At 50.9% G+C, this 23545-nt stretch overlaps 1 protein-coding gene across 8 annotated transcripts in view; it reads right to left on the bottom strand.

Moving 5' to 3' along the window:
* The window catches only part of CACNA1C (calcium voltage-gated channel subunit alpha1 C), a 590813-nt gene that overhangs the window by 62385 nt on the left and 504883 nt on the right, over positions 1–23545 (bottom strand). For all 8 annotated transcript variants that reach the window (XM_079775042.1, XM_079775041.1, XM_079775040.1 and 5 more), the window contains 8 exons: positions 20831–20937; positions 18316–18403; positions 17240–17347; positions 16412–16464; positions 15965–16111; positions 14394–14595; positions 12711–12869; positions 11990–12100 (listed from right to left, as the gene is read on the bottom strand). In XM_079775042.1, coding sequence (XP_079631168.1) covers positions 11990–12100; positions 12711–12869; positions 14394–14595; positions 15965–16111; positions 16412–16464; positions 17240–17347; positions 18316–18403; positions 20831–20937 — 975 coding nt within the window. The remainder of the gene's footprint in view (positions 1–11989; positions 12101–12710; positions 12870–14393; positions 14596–15964; positions 16112–16411; positions 16465–17239; positions 17348–18315; positions 18404–20830; positions 20938–23545) is intronic.

Genomic DNA, 23545 nt, shown 5'->3' with positions numbered 1-23545 from the left:
CCTGGGGCGGGCAAGGCCAGCAGAGGCACTGCAGGTACGCAGGCAACTTTACAGTCAAATGAACAGCTCGAGCACTGTGGAGAGGCAGGGAAGGCAGAGACCAGGCGGCCCTGGGAGGGGGGAGGACGGGAGGAGCAGCCAACGAGCTTGGCCCGTGCAGCCTCTGTGATCTGCCTGTCTCAAATTCTCTCCAGTCCAGTCCAGCTAGACCCTAGGACAGTATTCCAAAGCCAGACCTGGCAGGCCCATCCTACCGTCTCCATGCCCTCTCTGACCTGATGAGCGGACCCTGACTTAGCAAACGCACGTGAGACCCAACTGCGATCATGAGAGATGCAATCTGCACCCACTTTAGTGAACAAAATGTGAACGAAATGAGCAGCTGTCCTCACTTCCAGAGGAGAGCCTTGAGCTGTGCAGGCATGTTACCACAGCCTCTGCTTCCTTCCCGTCCGATGGAGGGACCACAGTGCACCCCCTCCGAGGGTTGGGCGGTGCCTGCTGGTGGCTGGGATTGCTCCTGTGACGGCTGCAGGGTTTGAGCCAGGCTGCCCACCTGCATCCCAGATGGCCCCTCCCTTCCCCGCAGCGCTGGTGGGAGCACTGGCGGTGCCTCCGTTCTGGTGGGTCAGGGCTGCACACAGCTCCGCAGCTTTGGGGCCCCCTCTGCCCCTCCCAGACTTGGTGTGGTCGGGTCTCTTTCTCAGCGACAGCAATGGAGATGGAACCAGTGCACTTTCCCACCGGGCTTCTTTGTACAGTGTGGCTAATTTTCCACATTAAATAATTAAATGTAATAGCTAATACTACCCTTCCCACACAAGGCTTTATGCAAGTCACATAATTATTTTTTATTATTCATAGTGACGTTCAAGCTCTCAAGTGCCAGGCAAGAAGGAGACCTGTCACAGTGTTGCAACAATACGCAAACCCCCGGGTACAAGAGCAGGAGGGAGGCCCCGTGACAAAGCCCACTTACGCCTGTCTGCCTGCGCTGCTCCAACAGGCACCCCGTGGGCATTCCACAGATAAATAATAATCAGAGTGATGCCCACTTACCAACCAGGCTGCTGAGAGACAGGCAGGAGCTCCGCCTTGCACAGCACGCAGCTCCTGAGTCAGGGCTGACGCCCTTGCCGGGGTGGCTGACTGGCTCCTGGCGTCCCCTTGCAGCCTCCCTACCTCTCCTTCCCTTTCCCATCACTTCAATGTGACAGGTATATGTGCCGAGTTTCTGGGCCGAGGGGCTTCCATGGATGGTGGGAGACACTGGTTTCTTAAGAGTTGGGATAAAGAGGTTTCAAGGAAAATTAAGTAAGAGGCTGAAGTCCAACCTTCGCCTAAGGCCGAGGTTCTGAGTGTGGGGAGTGCATTGCCCTCTAGGGGGTGTTTGGGATCCTGCAGGGCACCACTAGGATGCAGGGGGCAGAGGCGGCCTTTAGGATTGAGTGGGTGGGGCCACCAGGGATGCGTCTGCAGAGGCTGGCTTTGGATTGCTCATTTGGTGACATTTTCAAACACCTGATGCTGCAGGTGCTACTGTGTTGGATCTAGATGAACATAAAGATGGGTAAGCGCTGGTCCTGCTCAGACGACCCAGAGCTATCCCTGATCCTTCTTCCTCACCCTCACACCCACTTCACCATCAGATAAAGTCACGACTGCCCACCTCCCTGCGTGTCTACCGCTGCCACCCGCAGGCTTTAACTGCTCCCCAACCCCACACTGCCCCTTCCTCACCAGCACTCAGCATGCTGGTTCAAAACCGTAACCAGATTGTCTCATGCCCCACTTCAGGCCGCTGCTGCCTGTGGTTTCTGAGGGCGGTCAGAGCACATCCACACCCCGTCCCCTCCCCAAGGGCCTGCACACCGGCCCTGCCCACACCTCCTCTCCACTCACTGCTTCAGGCCCCAGGAAAAGCCGAGCTCACCCCTGCCTCAGGGCCTTTGCTTTTCTCTCCGCCTGAAGTGCTCTTCTCTGCTTCCTGTTCCACAGCCAGGGCTAGTTTAACCGGCACCTTCCTGACCTCCTTCTCTCAAACGGCCGTCACTTCCCCCACGGCTCTCCCTGTGGTAACACATCCCCCAGCATGGCACTGCCTCTTTGTTTATTGGTGTCATGACACCATGAGCCTTGTAAAGATGGTACCATGTCTCAACATCATCAAGAAATGCTCAACAACTATAGAAAGAAAAGATGGAAAAAGTAGTGCTAATGAGCGGAAATTACAGAGGCCGTTCAGTTCAGTGTAAAGGAGCATTCCCAACACAGCTGCCTCTAGAAACAGGAATGTGTAGAGATTTCTGTGGTGCTAAAAGATCCAGGATCTTAATGGTGTTTTCTAACATTAATATTCTGACACTTTACCTTGTTCTCTAGTTCTATAATTCTCATCCATTCATTCATTCATTCATTCATGCATGCATGCATGCATGCATGTATTAAATGCTCACTGAATGCCTCTCATGGCACAAAAATGCATATAAAACAGTCTCTGCCTTCAAGGAATCCAGCAATATAATTTCTGTCTCTGCAACTTGAAAGTCTTCCATGGCAAGGGCATGTGTATATGCGTGTGCATGCATGTGTGTGCGCGTGTGTATGTGCATGTGTGTGCATACATACACGTGAATAGCAGGGTACATTAGGTTATTGTTTCACTTTCCTGAACCCACCTATCAGGTGACTGTCCCATATCCTCAAAGTACCTGACACTTCATATTTGGAAAGGAAATCAGGAAGATTTCCAGGAGAACATATGGGCCAAAGAATGGGGCCTCAGAGGAGGTGGAGGGACATAGGAAGGGAGTGACTATTATTAGTTTCCATAGAGTTGCTACTTGAGAATGGCTTGCTTTCATTTTGTCTCTGGTTTGCTTATACTTGCTGAGGACCCACTAAGTGCAAAGCAACATATCAGTTTGCTCACATTTATTATTTCAATGAGGGTGTAGTTAAAAAGGTTGGCTTTTGAATCGCCTAAACCTGCATGAAAATCCCCCAAAACAACAACAAAATGGCTCTTTGGTTTTAGACCCATTACTTAGCTCTTTTCTCTGCTCTTCAGTTTCCTAAAGCCTATTTTACTTGTCTTATAGATTGATTGAGATAATGAATGGAAAATGTCTGATTCTTCTTAGACACAATATACAGGGAGTCCCCCCGCAAAATGTATATACATTTTAACAGCTGATAGCTCAATTCTGAAAGTGAAATGTATTTTAATAAACACTATCTTTATAATTACTCAAAGTATATACATTTTTTTGTAATACCCTATATATTACTTCCTTCTCTCCTTGCTTCTGAATGTTACTTAATTTTAAGAATTGATACAAAATTGGTTATGTGATTATTCATCACTTCTTTTTAATAGGAATAGGAGTACCAGGCTGAATAGCAGGTTTTTTAGGGAATAATGTGACGGTGAAGTGGGAACTCTACAAGATCCAACAGTGGGCCAGAGTCAGGGAAGTCCATTCTTAAAACCCACACTAGGGCTCACCAGCTTGTAGTCCCCATTGTGTCCCTGATACCAAGCACACTGCCTGGTGTGTTGGAAGCTCAATACAGTATTTGTGGGTTATTGGTTAACTTTAGGCTGCAGCAAAACACTAGCCAAACAGCAAGCATATAGTCAAGAGTTCTTAAGATAATAATATGAAGAATGACAAGGCCTGGAGACAGAGAAAGAGAGGAAATGGTGAAAAACTGGGCTCAGATCTTGGGAAGCCCAATCATGGGTGGCAGTGGTCACAGAAAAGGGTGAGTGGCAGTTTTAGGCGTTAGTAGCATGGTTTATATCTGTCCTAGCACAACTGGACTTCAAGGATGCATTAAGATGAGCCCTAGAATTATATTATAGTGAGAGGCAGAAATCTGGAGGAAGGAGTAGCATGCATGAGCTCAGGATGAGAGATGACAGAACACAGGAACTGCAAAAAGACCGATTTAAAAATGGAAACGAACAAGCAGGACATAAGGCAGAAGGCAAAGTTCCTTTGTTCTGAGTTAGAGAGCTGGGTGCAGACTCCCAGGCTGAGGGCTCGTGCATAGTACACACTCCACCCAGATGGCACTCTCCCCAGAAGCCTTAGTGACCTGCAGACACTGCTACGGTCTGAATATTTGCTACCCCCCCACCCCCGCCCACCCCCCAAGTCACAGGCTGGAATCCTGACACCCAAAGGAGTTAGAAGGTGGGGCCTTTGGGAGGTGATTACTTCATGAGAGAAACGCTTTCAAGAATGGGATTCATGCTCTCTCAAAAGAGATTTCACAGAGCTCTCTTGCCGCTTCCGCCACATGAGGGCCCAGCAAGAAGGCCCCGGCCATCCAACTGGGAGAGGGCCCGCACCAGAGAATGCGACCATGCCGGGGCCTTGATCTCAGGCTTCCTGCTTCCAGAACAGTGAGGATACATTTTCATTGTTTATACCCTACCCAGTGTGTGCTATTTGTTATAGCAGCCTGAATGGACTAAGGCAGACATGACCTCACTGGTCTCACCATAGTCTGCTAAGCCAGTCTTCCTACTTTACACAGAAACCGAGGCATGGAAAGAATAGTGCATGTAGGAACTATATGCCCTACCTGCCCACCCCCAACTCATTCAAGGTGATGCTGAGGTAGGAGCTAGGCTTCCTGGTTCTCAATCTACTAGAATTTTCCCTCTTTGTGGAATTTGGGGCAGTAGATGATTAAGCAAAGAAATAAAATAAAATTTGGGTTGTAAAAATATAAAGCCAGGGCCCTAGCCAGGTAGCTCAGTTGTTTAGAACTTCGTCCCAATACACCAAAGTTATGGATTCAATCCCATCAGCGCACAAACAATGAATGCATAAGTAAGTGAAACAACAAATTAAAGTTTTTCTCTCTAAAACTAAATCAGTTATACATAATGCCTCACAAGAATTATTGCATCACTTGAAATTGTTAGAAGGGGGACTTTCTGTGAATGGTACAGTTAGAGCCAGAGGTAAAGTTGGAGAGAAAGTAGATTTTAGCAGGCGATGTAATTATCTGGTAAAAACACACCAACTTTCTAAAAGATTCTCAGCTTTCAAGAAGAGCCAGTGGCCCCGGTTTGCATCCTTTCCTGCTAGTCATCTCACTTTCTCCTTCCTTCTCCTGCTCCTTTACTGGGCTCCAAGGGCAATTTCTCTCAACAGCTCACGAGAGAGTGAGTGGGGATCAGAGTCTCCTGCCCAGTGGAGGGAGCCTGGCCTGGGGGAATCTTGCCGGTGGTCTTCTTGGCGCATTACAGGCACCCTGGCCTGCTGTTCCTCTCACTCCATCTGCCCAGGCCTCTGTTTCTGTCAGAGTTGGCAATATTTTGGGACCTATCCGCTGGCATGCTCCTCACTGGCTTTCTTTGGGGGACAGAGGGCACACCTGATTTTGGAAGTCAATGAAAACGATGACTCCCTGGCCTGAGTAGGAAGGTGGGCTGGGCTCCCAGTCGGCACAAATGCTTGGTATTTCCTGGGTCAGATGAGTAGATCTGCCCCTGGACTTGGGGTGGAGTCACCTGCAGACGGGCTCTCCCCGCCCTCCGCCTCCTGGTGAGTGTCAGCTCCTGGTCCCTTTCCCAGGAATAGCTCGCTCATCAGGGTCAGAAAACGCCTTCCTGCCTGGATGATTTGGACCCTCAGCCTCAGGAGTGCCCTTCGCATCTGTATGGGGCCTGGGTGTCCCAGAGAAGCCCAAGCTGGCGGGAGGGAGGGCAGGATGCCTTCAGGCCGTGCGAAGAAAGCTGTTTGCCCAAGGGAAACGTGATGCTGGAGCTTTAAGGAAGGAGGTTCTAGGCATGCATAAAGCTGACAGAGGAGACCAAGAATTAAGCTGCAGAGTTTCTTTGCAGAAAAGTGCGCCCTCCCCACTCCAGCTTTCCTGCTGCCTGTGCACGTGGGAAGTTGGACTGCCCTCACCTGTCCCTTTTGCCACAAGCCCAGTGAAAAGAAGGCACACTGGTGAGGACTCCCCACCTTGACCACACCCTCTGGGGGTCCCCACAGGCTCCTCGCCTAAGCAGGGCAACAAGCCTTCCCTAAGAACAACACTGTATGCGGAGAAAAGATTACTCTGGGGCCACTGGGAACCATGGGATGCCCCGCACTCTAATAGGCACTAACGTGCTAATTAGAAATAAGAAGAAGGCTGCCTTCCTGCCCAGGTAGTCCAAGGCCAGGAACACTGTCTGTCAGGCTGAGACCTTCAAGATGCAGAGACTGGCGCTGGCTCAAGCACTCACAGTGCTGACCGCTAGGAGGACCGCTCAGGAGCCCTTTCCTCCTCGCAGCGCTGCTGCTCATGCAGGCGAGACGGGAGCCAGGCTGCGCCCAGGGCTGTGATGAGTGACCCCAACAAAGAGAAAGTGCTTGACCTCTGGGGTCCTGAGCAGCTGCTGCTGCAGCATCTCACTACCAGGCTCCCTTCCAGTTATGGCTCAGCCCTTGCACCCAGCCAAGGGAAGCACTGAGGGGCCACCGATGGGCATCTCAGGGCAACGGTCCGAGGACAGGAAGAGCGGGTTGTTTGTCAGCATCAGCCATTGCTGCCAAAGCCACCTGCTTTCTGTCTCTGATCTCTGAGGTTTCATGTCCTCATTCCTCAAAGATAGCAGGAGCTTCAAAATGCCCCTGAAGCTGAGAAAATAGGGTGTCAGCTGCATTACTACCACTGTTAGCTTGCACTATAAAATGTTAGCCAAATCCCCCGTCTGAGCGCAGGGGGCAGGAGTCAGCCCAGACAGTTTAGAGGGCATGCAGCGAGGCAGGCTGGAGCCTTGCTGTAGAGGCTGGTGGGCCGGGAGAGGATGCCAGGAGCAGTGGGCGGCATGGCTGGAAGTCTGGAGCCCACTTTGGCAGTGGTGTCAAAGCTATCAGGCAGCTGGTCTCTGTCCAGCAATTGGGGTGTGCAAGGCCAGGTGCTGCGTCCTGGGGAAGGGATGTGTAAGAACTGGGCCGGGGCGAGGTCTCACAGGTTTGAGTTTCACGGAGGCACTCACATGCTAATCAGAAACCCTGGTCCGAAGTCCAATGGCTGTGCTCACCAGGGACAGTCCTCTCCCCCATTCAGCCACAGCAGCAAGACCAACTCCAGACCACACCTGCCAGGGCACTCTGCCTTCCACGGACCAGTTCAGGAACCGGGTGAGGAAGGGTCTGCAGGGGAACAGCCTCTGTACTGACGAGGCCTGGGGGGATCCGGGGACAAGTGGGAGAGCTGACGGACTCAGGAGAAAATCCACACTGGGGACCCCAGGGCAAGAGGCTATCTCACCCTGTCAAGAGGGCTTCCATTATCATGAGTTGATTCCTGGTAGAAAATTACCAGCTGGGGAAAGAATAGGGAGGATGAGAGAAACCATCAGCTTTAGGAAGCCAAAGCAGCTGGGCTGAGGAAGCCAAGACGGACAGAGGGCGGCAGCTACAGGAGTGTCCTGGGCAGAAGCCATGTCCGAGCCGTGCTGTCCTGTACAGCAGCTGTCGGCCATGCGCAGCCCAAGAAATGTAAATTAGTTAAAGTGAATAAAATGAAAACATGTATTCCTCAGCTGCACTAGTCACATTTCAAGTGCTCACTAGGCTAGTGGCTATTTCGTGGACAGTGTGTATGGGACGTTTTAATTACTACATAACGCTCCATTACCTAATGCTGGCCTAGAGGCCTCACTCATCCCTCAGGTTGGAAATGCCTTTGGACCCTAATTTGTCCTACAACAGGAAGGTGAGTCCCGAGGTTCAGTTGTTCTTATTCAAGAAAACTGGGGGCCAGGAAGGTCAGTGAGTTTTCACTTTGGACCTATTCACCTCTCTGGACTATTCTTAGGCTGGAAGAAAGCCACAGAGACCACGTCCTTGATGCCAGAGAGCTGCCAGGGTCAACTCCCCCCAGAGTCTTCCCCTTGGGGAGACGCTAAGAGGTAGTGAGAAGAGCATGCTCCTTGAGCGGACAGCAGCCACTGGGAATGAGGTAAGTCTCAGAAATAGCAGTCCCTGCCTCTTCACCTCTCCATGGCCATGGGCAAACCTGTGTGTGTGGGGGGTGGGTGGGGAGGAGGGTGGCTGGAAGCCTTCTATTTGGGTGGGCTTCCCCTTTCCTGGGCAGATGGACTTCTAGTAAGAGGGGAAGGCAGAGCCCCGTCCTGTGCTGCTCCTCACACCCTCACCCTTGCTGTCATTGTCAACAGCAAATCCCAGACAACAAAGTCGCAGCATCACTCTTGGTACTAAAACCCTGCTGACAGTGGAATGTCATGACTGGCACCGCTTTTAGAAGCAGGTTCCTGCCTCTCCTGATATCTGAGCGGCCCAATTGGGTTGAAGCCTTGGGACCACCCACCTAAGGTCATCCGATTGGCCATACAGTTCTTGTTGGGTTGCTCCCTTTCTCCTGCTATTCCCACCTTGGGTAAAGTTCAACCTGGAGCTTTAATTGGGATTGTGCTGTCTATGGATCAGTTTGAAAAAAACGACATCTTTATAATATTAGGTTTTCCAATTCATGAACATGATATATTTCTCCCTTTACTAAGTTTTCTTTAATTCATATTTATGAAATTTTATAGTTCTCTCTGTAGAGATTTGAGACATTTTTTTTGTTAGATTTATTCATAGGGATTGTATATTTTTCAGTGCTTATCATAAAATGTACCTTACAAATATTTATCCATCTTTTTTGACAAATTTCAGTTCATGATAGGAAGACAACCCAGCCATTTAGTTATTTTCAGACCATTCTAACCAAAGTTTTTCATGCTGACCAACTTGGTCCTGCACAATCAAATAAGAGCCAGGTGCTATCTGCCTCAACCCAGGCATTCCTTCGCTCTCAGGAGATTTCCTTTGACATGCCATTAGGTGTTCAAATTAATCCTACTGTCTCGGCTTTCCCACTCTTCCAGACATGAGCAGACTCAGGTCCCTGAGGTTTGGTGGGGGACTGAATTGCTCTAAACTGGTTTATATTCACCCATCATTTTTGTGTATTTTTGCAACAAAGTGTGGATTTAAGGAGTGGGGCAGTTGAATTTGGGGCAGGGATTTATTTGAGTAATTCATTTTCCATTGAGTGGTGACAACAGATAGAAATGAAGAACTTGGGAACACTAATCGCCCTGAAGACAATGAAAGAATGAAAGCAAGAGCACACACCAACCAACTGACTGACCAACCAACCAACCAACCAACCAATCACAGAGACAAAAAGGACAAGAAAAAGCAAATAGTGGCAACTTGAGATCACTTCTCCCTGGCTGTGACTAGTGGCAGTCCCTGATATCCTTGCTGCCTAACTTTCCTTTTACAGCCATTGCTCACAAGTGCAAAGCCTTTCTTATCATACGCAAACAATCATCCAGGGAGTGAAAAGGTGCAACAGAATTCCAACTCATGGGAATTTATTTCAGGTCACTGTCAGAAGTCCTGGTTCTTGGGCACATTCAGCTCGATATTTTCACCAGAGGTTCAAGTCATTTCTGGTTTGTTTTTCTGCCTGACATGTTTGGGGAGGCTTTTCCTGGAGTCTATTCCTTAAAGAAGAATATCACTTAGTAAGAATCCAGGGAGCCCTGCTTTCCCAATGCTCCTCCAAACTGGTTGACCTTCGCTGGCCAGCCGTTCAGTGACCGGCACCCTCTCCCGCCAGGAGACACTTTAGAGGTGTCCACAGGAAGGGTCTATTCCCCTTTATCTTTACAGACTGACCCTGGCGGGAGAAATGCAAATGGCCCCAGATGGCTCTCTTTCTTCTTTAGGAAAAGTCTCTCTTGTTTTTCCTATATTCTCACAATAGACAACTAGGGGTTGAGGAAAGTAGGTAGCACTTTATGCTTTAGACCACAGCTGGTTAGTTTTGGGAGACTGGCTTGTTCCTAGATCTGCAGGATTTGGGCACAGTGTCTTTCAGGTGGAGGCTCCTGCAGGTGTCAGTTTCATTTGCTCCCTGGGGCAGGTTTGCTTAATACATCTCCCGTGCTCGCGAGACTGATTCAGGAAGTCCACTGCAGGGCCCTGCAGATTGCGTCAGGCATCATCAGAAACACATCTGAGTCAACTGTGAAATGACTCAAGGCTTTGAAATATTTAAACCATATGTCTCATGAAACTAGATGAAAGGGATGCCAGTTTCCCTCCCTAGGGGCTGCCATCTGAGACTGAAGCTCAACTCGGCAATGACCCTGCATTCCTGCCTCCCTTGGTCGTATTGCTGCGGGCTGTGAACCTGCCAGTACTCCTGGCCCACAGGTGGGCAGAGGTACTGTGAACCCTTCAGAAAGGGGCCAGGGATATTTCGTGGTCTTCTCTAGGCCAGGCCAAAAATTTATGTCCCTTAATGGGCCTAGGATGGAAGGGAAAAAGATTATAATTGCTGCCCTGGAGGAAGCAGGAAAACACCATTCTCATCACCAGATGACCTTCATTAGAAGTCTAATTCTCTGAAAATCAGCCAAAACACCTAGGCATTCTTTGAGTGGAAAGAAGAATCAGCATTTTAAGAATATTGTCTGTCTTATTTTTGCAGTATCTCAAAGGTTATTTCCCTCTTTCTGAAACATACCCAGCAGAGCACTTGATGTGGAATGATGCTAACAAGCTAATGTGGAAATACACTGACTATAACTCAGATGTGTTAGATTCTGTTCCCAGTTATGTCACTTAGTACTGGTGTAATTAATATTACACTTAATTGCTCTGAACTTCACTTCCCTTTTCCCTAAAATGGGGGTGCTAAGACCTATCGTATAGGGGCATTTTGAGGCTTACATGCAATGAGGTATGTGTAGCACATGGTAGGTTATCCAGAAATGCTGGTTGAATATTAATTCAAAAAAGATAATGGATAGCTTGTCAATGAACATGGATCCAAGAGCCAAGGAGCACCTCCTGCCCCAATTAGTCCTGGGACAAGTACACATTTGAATAGCAATAGAATACATGGCCAGTGACTCCTCCTTTTGGCCTTCTGTTGATCTATGATGCATCTGGGGAAACTAATAAAGGCGGGGAAGAGAAGTAACAGAAAGCCAGAGAGATTTTTCTCAAGTCTGTATAGAACAATTTTCTCAGAACCAAATCTTTCCTTCTCATCACTCTCTGACAGGAGTTAGGGTAGCCAGGAGAGCCACTGAGTTGCTATAGACCCTCCCTCAGAAGTAGCTGCCCATGTTGTGAATCCCTGGTCAGTGGATGCCAGTGATTCTGGCTGGTCTTCAGGGGTGGAAGACGGAAGGTGCTGCTCAAACCAGTCTGCTCCTCCATTATCCAGGACAATGGGGTGCGGCTGGTTAAGGAGGGCACAGATAATCCAAGGTGATAGGTAATCCAGCTTTCCCTACCCTGCCTCATTCATCCAAGGGTTCTACTCTTGTCTCTCAAACTCTTTTTGAGGAGCTGCTTCTAAGAAGCAAAGCACAGACATTTGCAGGTAACTGCCCTTCAGGTGCTGGAAGGTGCAAGGGAGCAATGATGTAGCCTCTGAGGTGGGGAACAGAAGGCCCCATGGGCTCGAACACTGAGCCCTGAGAAAATGCAGCCCTGGCTGGGCTTTTCACAATGAGGCTGGTGGTTGATGGAATGGGAGGAGGATAGAACAGAGGCCTGAGTGGATCTGGGGCGCTGGGCCTGGAGAGGTTTGGTTTGCGTAGTTTCTTCTAGATCATGTACTGGGGGATGGGCCAGAGACAAAGTGAGAAATGGGAGAAGGAAGAGCATCACTGCCTCCCCTGGATGGAAAGGCTCAGCTCGGGGGCGGATCTGTGTCCTGTCCATATCAGCCATGGTCCAGACCATGAGCTGAGATTCTACTTCAAAGACTTGACCTGGTCCAATCTTGGCAGGTTTAGGAGTTGGAGCATTTATCTATCATCAGAGAAGATATGGTCCTTCACTGATTATTTCTGCCCCTCACTCTCCTTCTTTCGATACTGGCACTCAATCCCTCTAGTGCCTGCACACCAGATGTCTTTTATTCAGAGGCTTACCTTGGGTTTAAAGGCAATGAGCTTCAGAATCATCTCCACAGTGAAGAGGCCGGTGAAGAGCATGTTGAGGATGTTCATGGCGATTTTAAACAGGCAGCTCTGACCGTAGTGCTGAGCGGAGGGAAGAACTGTGAAAATGAGGCAGGGATATCCCTACTCCTCACCACCCTCATCTCAACAGAGGTCTTCCTTGAACCATCCACTTCCTGGAAGTCCATCCAATTCTCTGTGGGCAGTCAAGTGGGTTCAGGAAATCTTACAAGTTCTTTCTTTCTCTGCCATCTCCGAAAACAGAAGTTGGCAGAGTTCTATGTTCCTGCTTTGATTGGTTATGACAACTTTATGGAGAATCCTGGCACTCAAAAGAGTTGACCTCCCTGAAGACAGGTAGATGTAGAATCAATTTCTGTACACCATGCCTTATTGACCATAATGAACACTTTGAGCTCACCCTCTGTTCTCCATTTCCTCCACTCTCTCCATTTTCTCAACCTAGGGGCCTATGGATTCCTAGGATCCCAGAGAGGAGCTCATCCTTGAAAAAGGGAACTTGTCTTTCTCTACCTGGGAGAAGAGGACAGCTCTTCTGGTCTTTCAACCTACTTTGGCCACCAGGGAGGTGACAAACCAGAGATGCCTGTCAGCCCTTTTGCACTCCATTTCCTCCCACAGCACTCTCCCCCATGCAGGCATCAAGAGACCAAGGCCCCCCTGGACTAACCTGCATGGCCAAGCAGATGGTGTTGAGCAGGATGAGGACGAACATCAGGTACTCAAAGCAGGTGGAGTTGACCACATACCACACTTTGTACTGGTGCTGGTTCTTGGGTATGTACCTCCGCAGGGGCCGGGCTTTGAGGGCATATTCTACACACTGACGCTGGGAGGGAGATAGTAGGAGGGGGGTGGCGGAAATGGGGAGAGAGTGTGGTTAGTTACCTGGATGTGTGCAGAGGAGGGTGGGATGTTGATGAAACTATATCCCTGGGGGGTAGCATTCTCTGGGAATCTGGGAATAATTTCTTGCTCTAGCTCATTTACAAGTTTGAGGTATTATTTGAACATTTTTTGGATTTTTCTTTCCCTTAATCAAGGAGATCATATCTTCTAGTTAATCTCTTTATTAGGCTTAGCTGAGGAGTATGTGTCTCCTTTCAACTCCCAATGCCTGCTACACTGCTGCCACATAGTTGGCATTTTAGTTCCTATGCCACAGACTCTCCTTGGAGCACCTGTCTGCTCAATTTTTCTTTCCTGTCCTCAACCAATCTTCCTTATTACCAGTGTCCACAGATCAGAAGACCCAGATCATGGATGGTGATGAGATCTTGGGTAACTAGGTTCTTGGGACTCCAGCAAAGAATCAGTTCATTTCTCAGCACTGTGCCCAGATTTCCAAGTCTGGAACTGGGGAGTCACTCTAGCCTCTTCTCTTACACCCCCACCCCCAGGTCCAGTCTCTAAGCCTGATCCACCTTATTTCCTCCTAGTATCTTCATCTCTACTATTGTTAACCTGGTAGTAGATGAGGGTCTAATCACCTTTCATCTATACTTTCTAACTGGTCTCCTTCTTCCCTGTCTTATTAGCAACCCAAAGTCCATATAACAGCCAGAATGATGAGTCTCAACCCAAGACGTTGACATCAAAATCTTGGAGGGGTCCAGCTTGCCTAACGGGTAGAGCTGAGTGTCTTGTGCTATGCTACTTTCCATAAGCAGACCTGAAGTCACTCATATGGGTATATTACCGCATGGACTCTTCCCATGGGGGAACCTAGCGGGGCACCTGACCTCGGTGACTTTACGCTGCAGCCCACCCTAACAGCGTCATTCCTCACCAATGGAGTTGCCAGTTCTTGTTCATAGGCTAAGAGAGTACATCACGGTACTGGACATCACCACAGTACTCCTACTCAAGCCTCTTTCCTGTCCCCACCTCATGCACAGGTCTCTGGGTTTTACTTGAGAAACCATTTAATAGTGGTTTTCTAATGCCATGCTCTTCCTAACCCTCAAAACTCTCAGTCCCTCATTGTTCTAGTTTCTTTCCTTTTTATCAATGGGGCTAACCTAGCATGGGCACTTTCTAATTTGTCAGCTTCTAGATAGGGCATAAGGTTTCCACCCCCTCACACCCTCCTCCCCCAAGTCTATCACAGAGTCTCCTTAAGATACTTAATGAATAGTTGTTGGCTGAATGAATGCATTTGGTAGATCTTGGATTAGCATTTCTTTTGTTCGGCTCCTCCAGAAGACTGGGGAGCCCTAGTTTCATTTAGAGGAGCAGACATTGGCTCTCTCTCCTGACCACAGACTCTCTCCTGGGTGGGCCAACTGCTGTCATTCCTCATGTGGCCCTACTTCCCCTCAATGCCTCGGTCCTCTCCTTCCTAGAAAGATACCTGGTTCTTGTCCAGCTCACAGTTCTTGTACTCCTGCTCTCCCTGCTCCTGGAAGGTGACGATGACAAAACCCACGAAGATGTTCATCATGAAGAAGGCAATGATGATGATGTAGATGATGAAGAAGATGGAGATCTCCACGCGGTAGTTGTATATGGGGCCCTTGTCTTCCGTGTGGGAGTCGATGGAGCGGTACAGCAGCCTGCAGGAGGAAATAGGTCCCACAGAAGGAACTGGAGAAGCAGTGCCACCTCTGCGGAATGATAGCACTGCTGCTCCTAAGGAGTTCAGAGGTGCTGGAAACAGCTCTAGGCTGGAAGTCAGAAGATCTGGGTTCAAGTCCCAGCTATGCCACTTACTGGCCTTGTGACCTTGGGCAAATCACTTAACCTCTTTGAGCCTCAGATTCTTCATCTGTAAAATGAAGACAATAATTCCTGGCTTTCCTAACTGGCAAATAGTTGATATAATGTATATGAAGGTGTTCTGAAACTGTCAAAATTATTTTAATGTAATATGAATCATGGACATTGATTTCAAATACTATAAATATTGGTAAATATTGAAACAGCTTTGCAAACTGACATAGACTCAGAGGATGTTACAATGAACATAAATCTATCAGAGATCAAACACCCATTTAGATAAAAAGAGTAGACAACAAAGGACCCAGGCTTATTCAGATCATCAGCAATGGTTTGGATTTACACTTGGGGGTTTACATGTGTGTGCCATCCATTGGGGCCTGGGCTCTATGTCCATCATGCTTGTTCTCCTCTTCCCCTTCTTCTTACCCAGCATAGTACTTGGTTATCCTCCAGGTATTATCGATATTTTACCATATAATAATGGTGACTCTTATCTAAGATCATGGGCTATTGTTGACTTAAAATATGTAGAACTTTCTGACTGTTAGATGATAATTTCACTGGAATACAAAAGTGGGGGAACAGGTGTCTGTATAAAGATGTAGGGAGCACATGATGGACAAGCTGCCTGGAATAGGTGATACAGTGTAAAGGCTGACCAGCTGGTGGTTTAGGCATGAAGACACTGCCTCTGAAGCTAAATCTGGACCCACACTTCCATCCCTTTCTTACTTTCCACTATAAATATAGACACACTTGCTCTAAGGAGGCTGGGGTAGAGTCTCCAGAGACAGCTCTGCCATCTTCACCTGCACTGAGTGCATGCTGGGGGTGATGATCTCGAATCCTGTGGTGACTCAAGGGCCCACAGTGGAGAAACTTTCCCACATCCCACTCCCAGATGTCATGAGGGTAACCACTGATCCCTATCATTAGAGCTTCACTCTGAGGCTGGGAAGGAGAACTAAAAGAAGCTCGTTTTTGGTTGGAGTTTCTGAAATGTTGACATCTCTAGAAAAAGGAAAGTGTGTGTTTCAGCAGTGATGATGGCCTACAAATTGTTCTAGAAACACAGCCACACTTCCTGGGGGGACTCTGGTAAGTGACCTCTGGGAAGGAGTGTGGGACAGTAATAAAACTTGGGGACCGTGTGTGAGGACGATGTCCTGGCCTCTGGTCTCAGGCCTTGATTTGCATACTCACTCTGGCCACCCCTCAAAGGTGGAGACAGTGAAGAGAGCCATCATGGCTGCCAGGACATTGTCAAAGTCAAACTTGCTGTTCTCCCAGTTGCGGGGCTGGATGATGGGGTGGTCAACCTCCCCGTCCTTGTATGTGATGTAGTTTCCCCTGAGAAAAGAGAAAGTTAGTTGTGGGGGTCTCTCCTCTCCTTTCACTCCTGATCCACAATGACTCTTGGCATGCCGGGTGGGATGGAACTAGTTAGGCTTAACCCCCTCAGTTCTAGCCATCGGCAGGACCTTCAGTGGGGAGAACCCGGTACATTATGTCTGTGGGACCAGATTATCCCTGGGTAAAAGTCCAGCTCCACTGCTGTCTGAGGAAGAATGGCTGTCCCTCCTCTCACACCAAGCCACACCCTCCCGAGTTAACCAGCCTAGGTGCTGGCTCCCGCCAGCCTGCACTCACTTGCATTCCGCCTCTGTCTGCTTGGAACTGTCTGAACAGGTGTAGAGCTTTCCCTGGAAGGCAGAAGAAGGAAGGGATTGGAGATGTTCATTAACCAATGAATTCATCAGAACTGATCACCCCAGCACCGTGCTCGGGAGTTGGGACAAGAAGTGCGAGGGGAGCAGAGTCCAGGTGGGCAGACCTGAGTCACAGATATAAAGCAGTCAGAGCCCGAGAACCACTGGAATTCAAAGAAGCGAGCTCCAATCGTGAGTGCCAGACTCTGAAGGAGGTCTCGTGGGGAAGAGAGCGGTGGAGCTGGGCTTGGAGGGATGACTGGGTGGGAGGAAATCGGCGGAAGTTTAATTGGTGGGTAGGAGAGGGCAGGGGGAAGAATGCTTCCAATGGGAGAATCACAGAGATAAAAAGGATTGCGGCAGAAAAGAGTGGAAACCAAAGACACTGGGCTCCTGGAGCTGGGGTGCTTGTCAGGAAGCAGTGAGAGAGAACGTGGATAGAGGCAGGGCAATTTGATGCTGCCGAAAAGGGAACCACTGCAGGTTGTTTTACTCGGGTGCCTCACACGGAGGTTTCTGAGAGTAGGCGTCTGTCTCCCTTTACTGCCAGAGCAGGGGCAGGACCTGAAGGGCAGGCAGCACCTCGAGGCCGAAGGGTCTTCGCCTGGTGGGGCAATGCCTTCTTCCAAGCCTGTCCCTTTTCTGGTCTGGGAGCTGAGGGCAGGTGACCTTCATCCCAAGTCTGACCCAGGCCACGGTCCTCTTCTGGCTTATCTGCCAGGTCCCTTCCTAGGAATGCTGACAGGAGAAGGGAGAGCCAAGGTCTTACCTTGAAGAGCTGGACCCCGATGCAGGCGAACATGAACTGCAGCAGCGTGGTGACAATCACGATGTTCCCGATGGTGCGGATGGCCACGAACACACACTGGACCACATGCTGCAGATGGAGAGAAGGCGGGCGGGGGAGTGGTGCTGGGAAATGCCTGTAGCCTGGGCTTCTTTGGCAAAGCACAGGCCTCTCCGGGGAGGCAGCACGGCAGCCCCTTTGCCACAGTGAGGAATTCAGACTCAACGAGGCAAAGCATCTTCCCCGTCCCAGGGTCACATGGGAGGGAGCCCAGTGGGACACAAAGGCCCCTTTGGGCGCTAGGTACCCACAGGGACATAAGCCCCGCTAACTTCCCAATTCGTAGGGTAGGAATATAGGGACCTCATCACCATCGGGGCACTGGGCTTGTGTGTGGGTCTCCTTTGTGCAGAAGTGTTGCTTAGGAGTTCAGATTCGGAGTGGCTGCCTGTCCTTGTTCTTAAAGGGGGAGTGGAGAAGCAGCAGGAGAGTGCAGGCTCCAACAGGGCAGCCATTGGAACCCACACTACCTCCCCCTGCAGCCCACCCCCCACCGCAGCTTAGCTCTCCCTGCAGCCCACCCCCCACCGCAGCTTAGCTCCCCCTGCAGCCCACCCCCACCGCAGCTTAGCTCCCCCTGCAGCCCAACCCCCACCGCAGCTTAGCTCCCCCTGCAGCCCACCCCCCACCGCAGCTTAGCTCCCCCTGCAGCCCACCCCCACCGCAGCTTAGCTCCCCCTGCAGCCCACCCCCCACCGCAGCTTAGCTCCCCCTGCAGCCCACCCCCACCGCAGCTTAGCTCCCCCTGCAGCCCACCCCCCACCACAGCTTAGCTCCCCCCTGCAGCCCACCCCCCACCGCAGCTTAGCTCCCCCTGCAGCCCACCCCCACCGCAGCTTAGCTCCCCCTGCAGCCCACCCCCCACCGCAGCTTAGCTCCCCCTGCAGCCCACCCCCCACCACAGCTTAGCTCCCCCCTGCAGCCCACCCCCCACCGCAGCTTAGCTCCCCCTGCAGCCCACAGACTGCATGGTGGCTCCGGCTCAGCCCCCTTCTCACCTTTAGCCCCTTGGCTCGGTTGATGGCTCTCAGGGGTCTGAGTACGCGCAGAACTCGCAAGATTTTTACAACATTGATTGCACTGGACCTGGGAGAGAAGCAGGGCAGAAAGTGAGTTTCTCCTGTTTCTGGCAAAGCAGCAAAGAATGTGGTGACCCAGCAAACCTGTTAATGTGACGGGGCTTTCTCATCCTGGGACCCTCTCTCCTCTCTACGCCCCGCCCAGCTCCTAGCCCATGAGGACCCGAGGCTTGCCTGCCTGGACTTCCTGTGCGTGAGTAAGTAATATGAAAAGCAACTCACCAGGACTCACTAGCAACATCACGTGCCACCCAGGGGCCTCTAGAGCCATCGAGACACAGTGTGGGCCCCGCAGACCTGGGGTCAAACCCAGCTCTGCCACGCACCAGCCGCGTCCCTGAGGACCAGTTCCCTAACTTTTCTGGGCACTCGTTTTTTCACCTGTAAAACTGGATAGTAATCACCTCATAACGTTGCTGCAAGGACTGAGTAAGGCGTGAGTGGTCTAGCCGTGTATGAACTGAATACATGGCAGCTTTATTATGAGGGCTGAGGAAGACATCGCTGAACCTGAAGAAACACTACACAAATGGTGGCACTTCAGGCGTGTGGCAAGAGGTGGAGGGCGTAGGCAGGAGATACCATGCTCATCTCTAAACATGTCCTAGGCCAGTGGTCGGCAAACCGCGGCTCGCGAGCCACATACGGCTCTTTGGCCCCTTGAGTGTGGCTCTTCCACAAAATACCACGTGCGGGCGCGCACGTACAGTGCGATTGGAACTTCGTGGCCCATGTGCAGAAGTCGGTTTTCGGCCTGGGCGAGTCTATTTTGAAGAAGTGGCATTAGAACACTCAAGGGGCCAAAGAGCCGCGGTTTGCCAACCGCTGTCCTAGGTGGCTGCCCGGTACACTTATTTGTAAAACTTCTGGTTCCTAGCAGTCAGGAGGAATGGGTTCTATACAGCAGGTCCCACACACCTTGAAGAACTTTAGGAGCCTCTCGCCACTGCTGTTCCCTAACGAAAAGGAGGTCCCAGGGCCCCAACCCCCCACCAGCCCCTCGGCAGGTGGGGCTCTCCACCAACCCAGGTGGCCTGTTCACCACGCCAGCTCGCCAGCTCGGTGAGCAACTCTGAGGTGTGTCCTAACCCTCACACGCTAACCGCTAACCGTCTGATGGAGACAATCCCTCTGGCTTTCCGAGAGCCTTAGACCCACCTTGGGACCTAAGCAACGCACAAGGCAGGCAAGTGCTAAGTTCATCCTTCAGGTGGTCAGGCTGATGTGCTGGGGGAGGGGGGGAGAGGGGGGAAGGGAGGCGGCAGAGAGAGCTGATTTCTCTGGTTCTCAGCTCTTTCTTTCCAAAGGAGTCAAAGGACATCCCTATCTATATGGTGTCTGAGGGAGGCAGTCGGTTTGCACTGAATCACAACGGGAGGGATTTAAAGGTCAGATGGGAAAAGCACAGACTAAAGGAGGGAGTCCTCGGTTCAAGGTTAAACGGTGACCTCGTGGTAGTGCTGGGGTTAGAATCCAGACCCGTAGGCTTGCAGACAGGGGGTGGTGGGTCAGATAATTGATGACCAGAGGGGAGAGTCTCACGCCTAACACCCCCACTCCATGCTTTCTAGGCTGACCTTGAAAACACCCTGGGGAGGGGACACTCAGGGTCGTTTTCTTTGCCCTCAGTGTGACCTTGGGTATGTCTCACTATGTCTTGAACCTCAGTGTTGCTGTCTATAAACTGAGGGTAACAGCACTTGCCCTGCCCACCTTGTAGGTTTATGTGGGGACCACAGAAGAATGCTGGAGAAAGTGCCTGGAAAGTTGAAGAGCAGGATTAGCACTATTAGCTGACACGACGTGAGGGAAACTTGTAATCAGATTCTTCTAAACCTGAGCAAGTTTGCAAACTTGTTTGTATGGTGGAACCCCCTGGGGAGCTTTTAAAAATCTTAAAGCCCAGGCTGAACCCCAGAACAGTTAAATAAAAAACTCTGGGGTACATGTCCTTTTAAAAGTTACTTAGGTGACTCACTGTGTAGCCAAGACTGAGAACCCTCCCTCTCTCTCTCACCAGGTGCTTTGACTCGAGAGAGAGGTGAGAGGCAGGGAGGGGGAATGGGCCGGAGACCAGGGCAGACCAGGGCAATGGCAGGCCCTTGGCGCTGGGGGCACCCAAAGGCCCTGGGCACATGGTGGAGGGACAGGAAGGCCCTGGAGCCTCTCTTCTCATTATAACGGGGCCTGGACCTGCCTCCATGGAAAGCTTCAGACCTTTATATGTATTCTTGCGGGATCAACATACCCCAAGTGTCACACCATGAGGACAGGACACGGGCACAGAAATCAAAGCCGCCATGTTGTACAAGTCAGAGGCCCCACCCCCTTCACACCGCAGATCCAGGGATGGGTGCAGGGGGCCCGGCAGACTCTTCATGTCCTGACACCCATTCCTAGTTGCATGCCCCCACAGCTGAGGGGTCCTACTCACTGGATGCCAAAGGAGATGAGGGACACGCTGACCACTAGCAGGTCCAAGATGTTGAAGTAGTTCCGGCAAAAGGAGCCCTTGTGTAAGAAAGCCCCATAAGCAGTCATCTGCAGGGAGGCACAGAGAAACACCCACATGAGTGGTGCCTGTCCAAGCTCCTGAGACCCCCCGCCCTGCCCTCCCACAGGACCCCGAAGAGCAGTGAAGGGACAGGGGGCTGGGGGGCAGGCAAGCCTGGAGAAGGAGATACAGTGCCAAGAAAAGGGTTCTGCAACCATTTATACAACCACCAAAGAATCCCAAGCCCAGGATCTATCAGTGTCTCCTTCTACCTAGCCAGCAGCGCCAGACTCGTCAATCCTATATTTGAAGCCCTTTCAAATCAGGCCGCCAGCTCTTTCCCATTTTCTGCTGTTCCTCATCACATAGCCGTGGCTCCAGCCCTGAGGGGCCCTTTGCTGATGCTATGCTGACCAGGTTGTCCAACCTCCTCTCAAAATTCCACTGACATCGGGACCAGCTTAGGACACTAGGCATGTGGGGGGACGAGGTGTGTCCAGGAGGGTCACAACCATCCTGGTTTCCTGGGACTTTCCCGGTTCAGTTCTGAAAGAATGGGTCCCCCAGTCTCAGGCAAATTGGAATAGGTGGTCCTCTACTGCCCAGAGAGAAGTTGTGCCAATAGCTCTAGCACGTAGCCTCCTCAAACAGCGCCTCTGATCTGGGCCATGTATTCTAAACTCAGTTGCCATCTTGCTGCTAGACTGCGTGATCTTTAAGGGCCAGAGCTGTGTCCAGAGGAGCCGTGTGGTGCGTGTTAACGATCACAGGCTCTAAAGTCAGGCCGCCTGGGTTTAAATCTCAATCCCATTGTATTTTATTTGTGCAGCCTGGGCAAGTTACTAACTATTCTGTGTTTCAGTTTCCTCATCTAAGAAATGGGGGGCCTGATAATATCTCTCCTATAGGGCTATAAGTTCCAGCTGAGTTATTGTATGTAAATCACTTAGAAGAGTATCCTGCTGATAGTCAGTGCCGTATGCATGCTGGGGTCAGAGAGCTTGGATTTGAATTCTGGATTCATGAATTTCTGCACGATGGAAGTTCAGTTTCCTCATTGATAAAGTGGGTGCATGATTCCCTGCCTTCCTGAGGCACGTACTACCTACGGAAAACCACGTGAAACCAAAAGGGGACACGTGGACTGATGAGTATTATCGGTACTGGCTGTTATGACCTCTCTCAGAGCTTGGTATAAAGCCCTGCAGGTGCTCAGCAAATAGCCTTTCCAATTGTGTTGACCTGAATTAAGGGTTTCCAGGTGAAGGGCTGTGGAAGGCCATGGGCCACAAAACGCCAGCCAAAGGGAAACTTTGGAAGCTGCTGGCTGAGAGGCTGAGCGGCTCCCTGGTCACCGGGTCCAGTTCATCCCTTTGGATCAGAGCATGCCCAGGGCGGCACGTCTGCAGAGCGGTTCCAAGCGAACACCGGGGGAGTGAGCAAAAATAGCTCTTGCAACCTAATTCTTTCCATTTATCTCTTGCCACACGGGGTCACAGGGGATGCAGGCACCTGTGTCCTGCAATCGTTTCTTAAAGTGGGCAGGTTATATAAAAGGTGGCAGGGGAATAGAGTCGGAGACCTCTCCCGGAGGCCGACCACCTGGAGGGTCTCACTGTCCCTCTCGGTGAGGATTTGGGACCAGAGAGCGGACTTGGGTGGCTCCATGGTTCATGTTAACCAAAGTGCTCTGTGCCTGCTGAAGGCCAAACACCTCCCTAGCCACCCACCTCTCATCTTCGAGAAGGTGCTGTGTACTGTGAGGATGCTCTGAGCTCCAACAGAGCCATCTGCATCCAGGGGAAAGCATACTCCCTCCGGTGGCTGCTGGGCTCAGAGCGCCAGCTCTGTCCTTGGATTCGGGTTCCTGTTTTGTCAGAGCCTTTGCTTGGGAAAAGCCACTGCTGGGCATTTCCAGCCCGAGGAGAGGAAAGCGTGGGACACAGGCCACTGACTCCGAGCAGGAAGGGCAGGAAGGGCCCTCTGTCCAGCCACGGGCGACCCACCACTTCTGTAGCCAGCAATTCCAGTCACCAACTGCGTCTCACCTTTTGTAATTCCTGCTCATTTGTTCTGGTTCCAGCTCCGCCCTCCTCTATGTGACAGGCCTTTGCATCGTTCAGGCCAACTGTTGTGTCCTACAAGCCTTTTCTCTTTAAGGCCAAACCTCCCCAGTCCTTCACCTGCTCCTGAGACTAAATGTCCCTCTTGATGACTGTCATTGTCTGTGCCAGTGGCAGGACGCCAGGCCGTCAGCCAGGCAGAGGCCCGTGGAAGGAGGTGCAGGGCAGTGCGCTGGGGCTGGGATTTCTATCTGGAAGCACACTGGGTAGAGAGTGGAAGAGGCAGAGGGGAAGGCAAGGAAGGTCTTGCCATGACAATGCCTGTGCAGTGAGCTCTCACTCCTGTTTGTAAAATGTTTGGGCACAACAGCGCCACTGAAACCCCAGGGAGGCTCTGCAGAGGGCGCTGAGAACTTCTGGTCACAGGAAAGGATTTGGGGGGTTTGAGGGCCTCCCTGAGTCTGAAATTATCAGCTCCTCCTGGAAGGGGGCTCTGCAGCACACCTCTGAGTGCAGCCAGCGCCCCTCGGCCCCCTTCTCCACCCTCAGAACCGGGACCTGGCGGATCCACTCTGCTGAGTAGCAAGAAAAC

Source organism: Cnephaeus nilssonii (assembly GCF_951640355.1).
Source record: "Cnephaeus nilssonii genome assembly, chromosome: 6".
In the NCBI taxonomy this organism is placed as follows: domain Eukaryota; kingdom Metazoa; phylum Chordata; class Mammalia; order Chiroptera; family Vespertilionidae; genus Cnephaeus; species Cnephaeus nilssonii.
The sequence above is the reverse complement of the archived record's forward strand: the minus strand, read 5'-3'. Positions and strand labels throughout refer to the sequence as shown.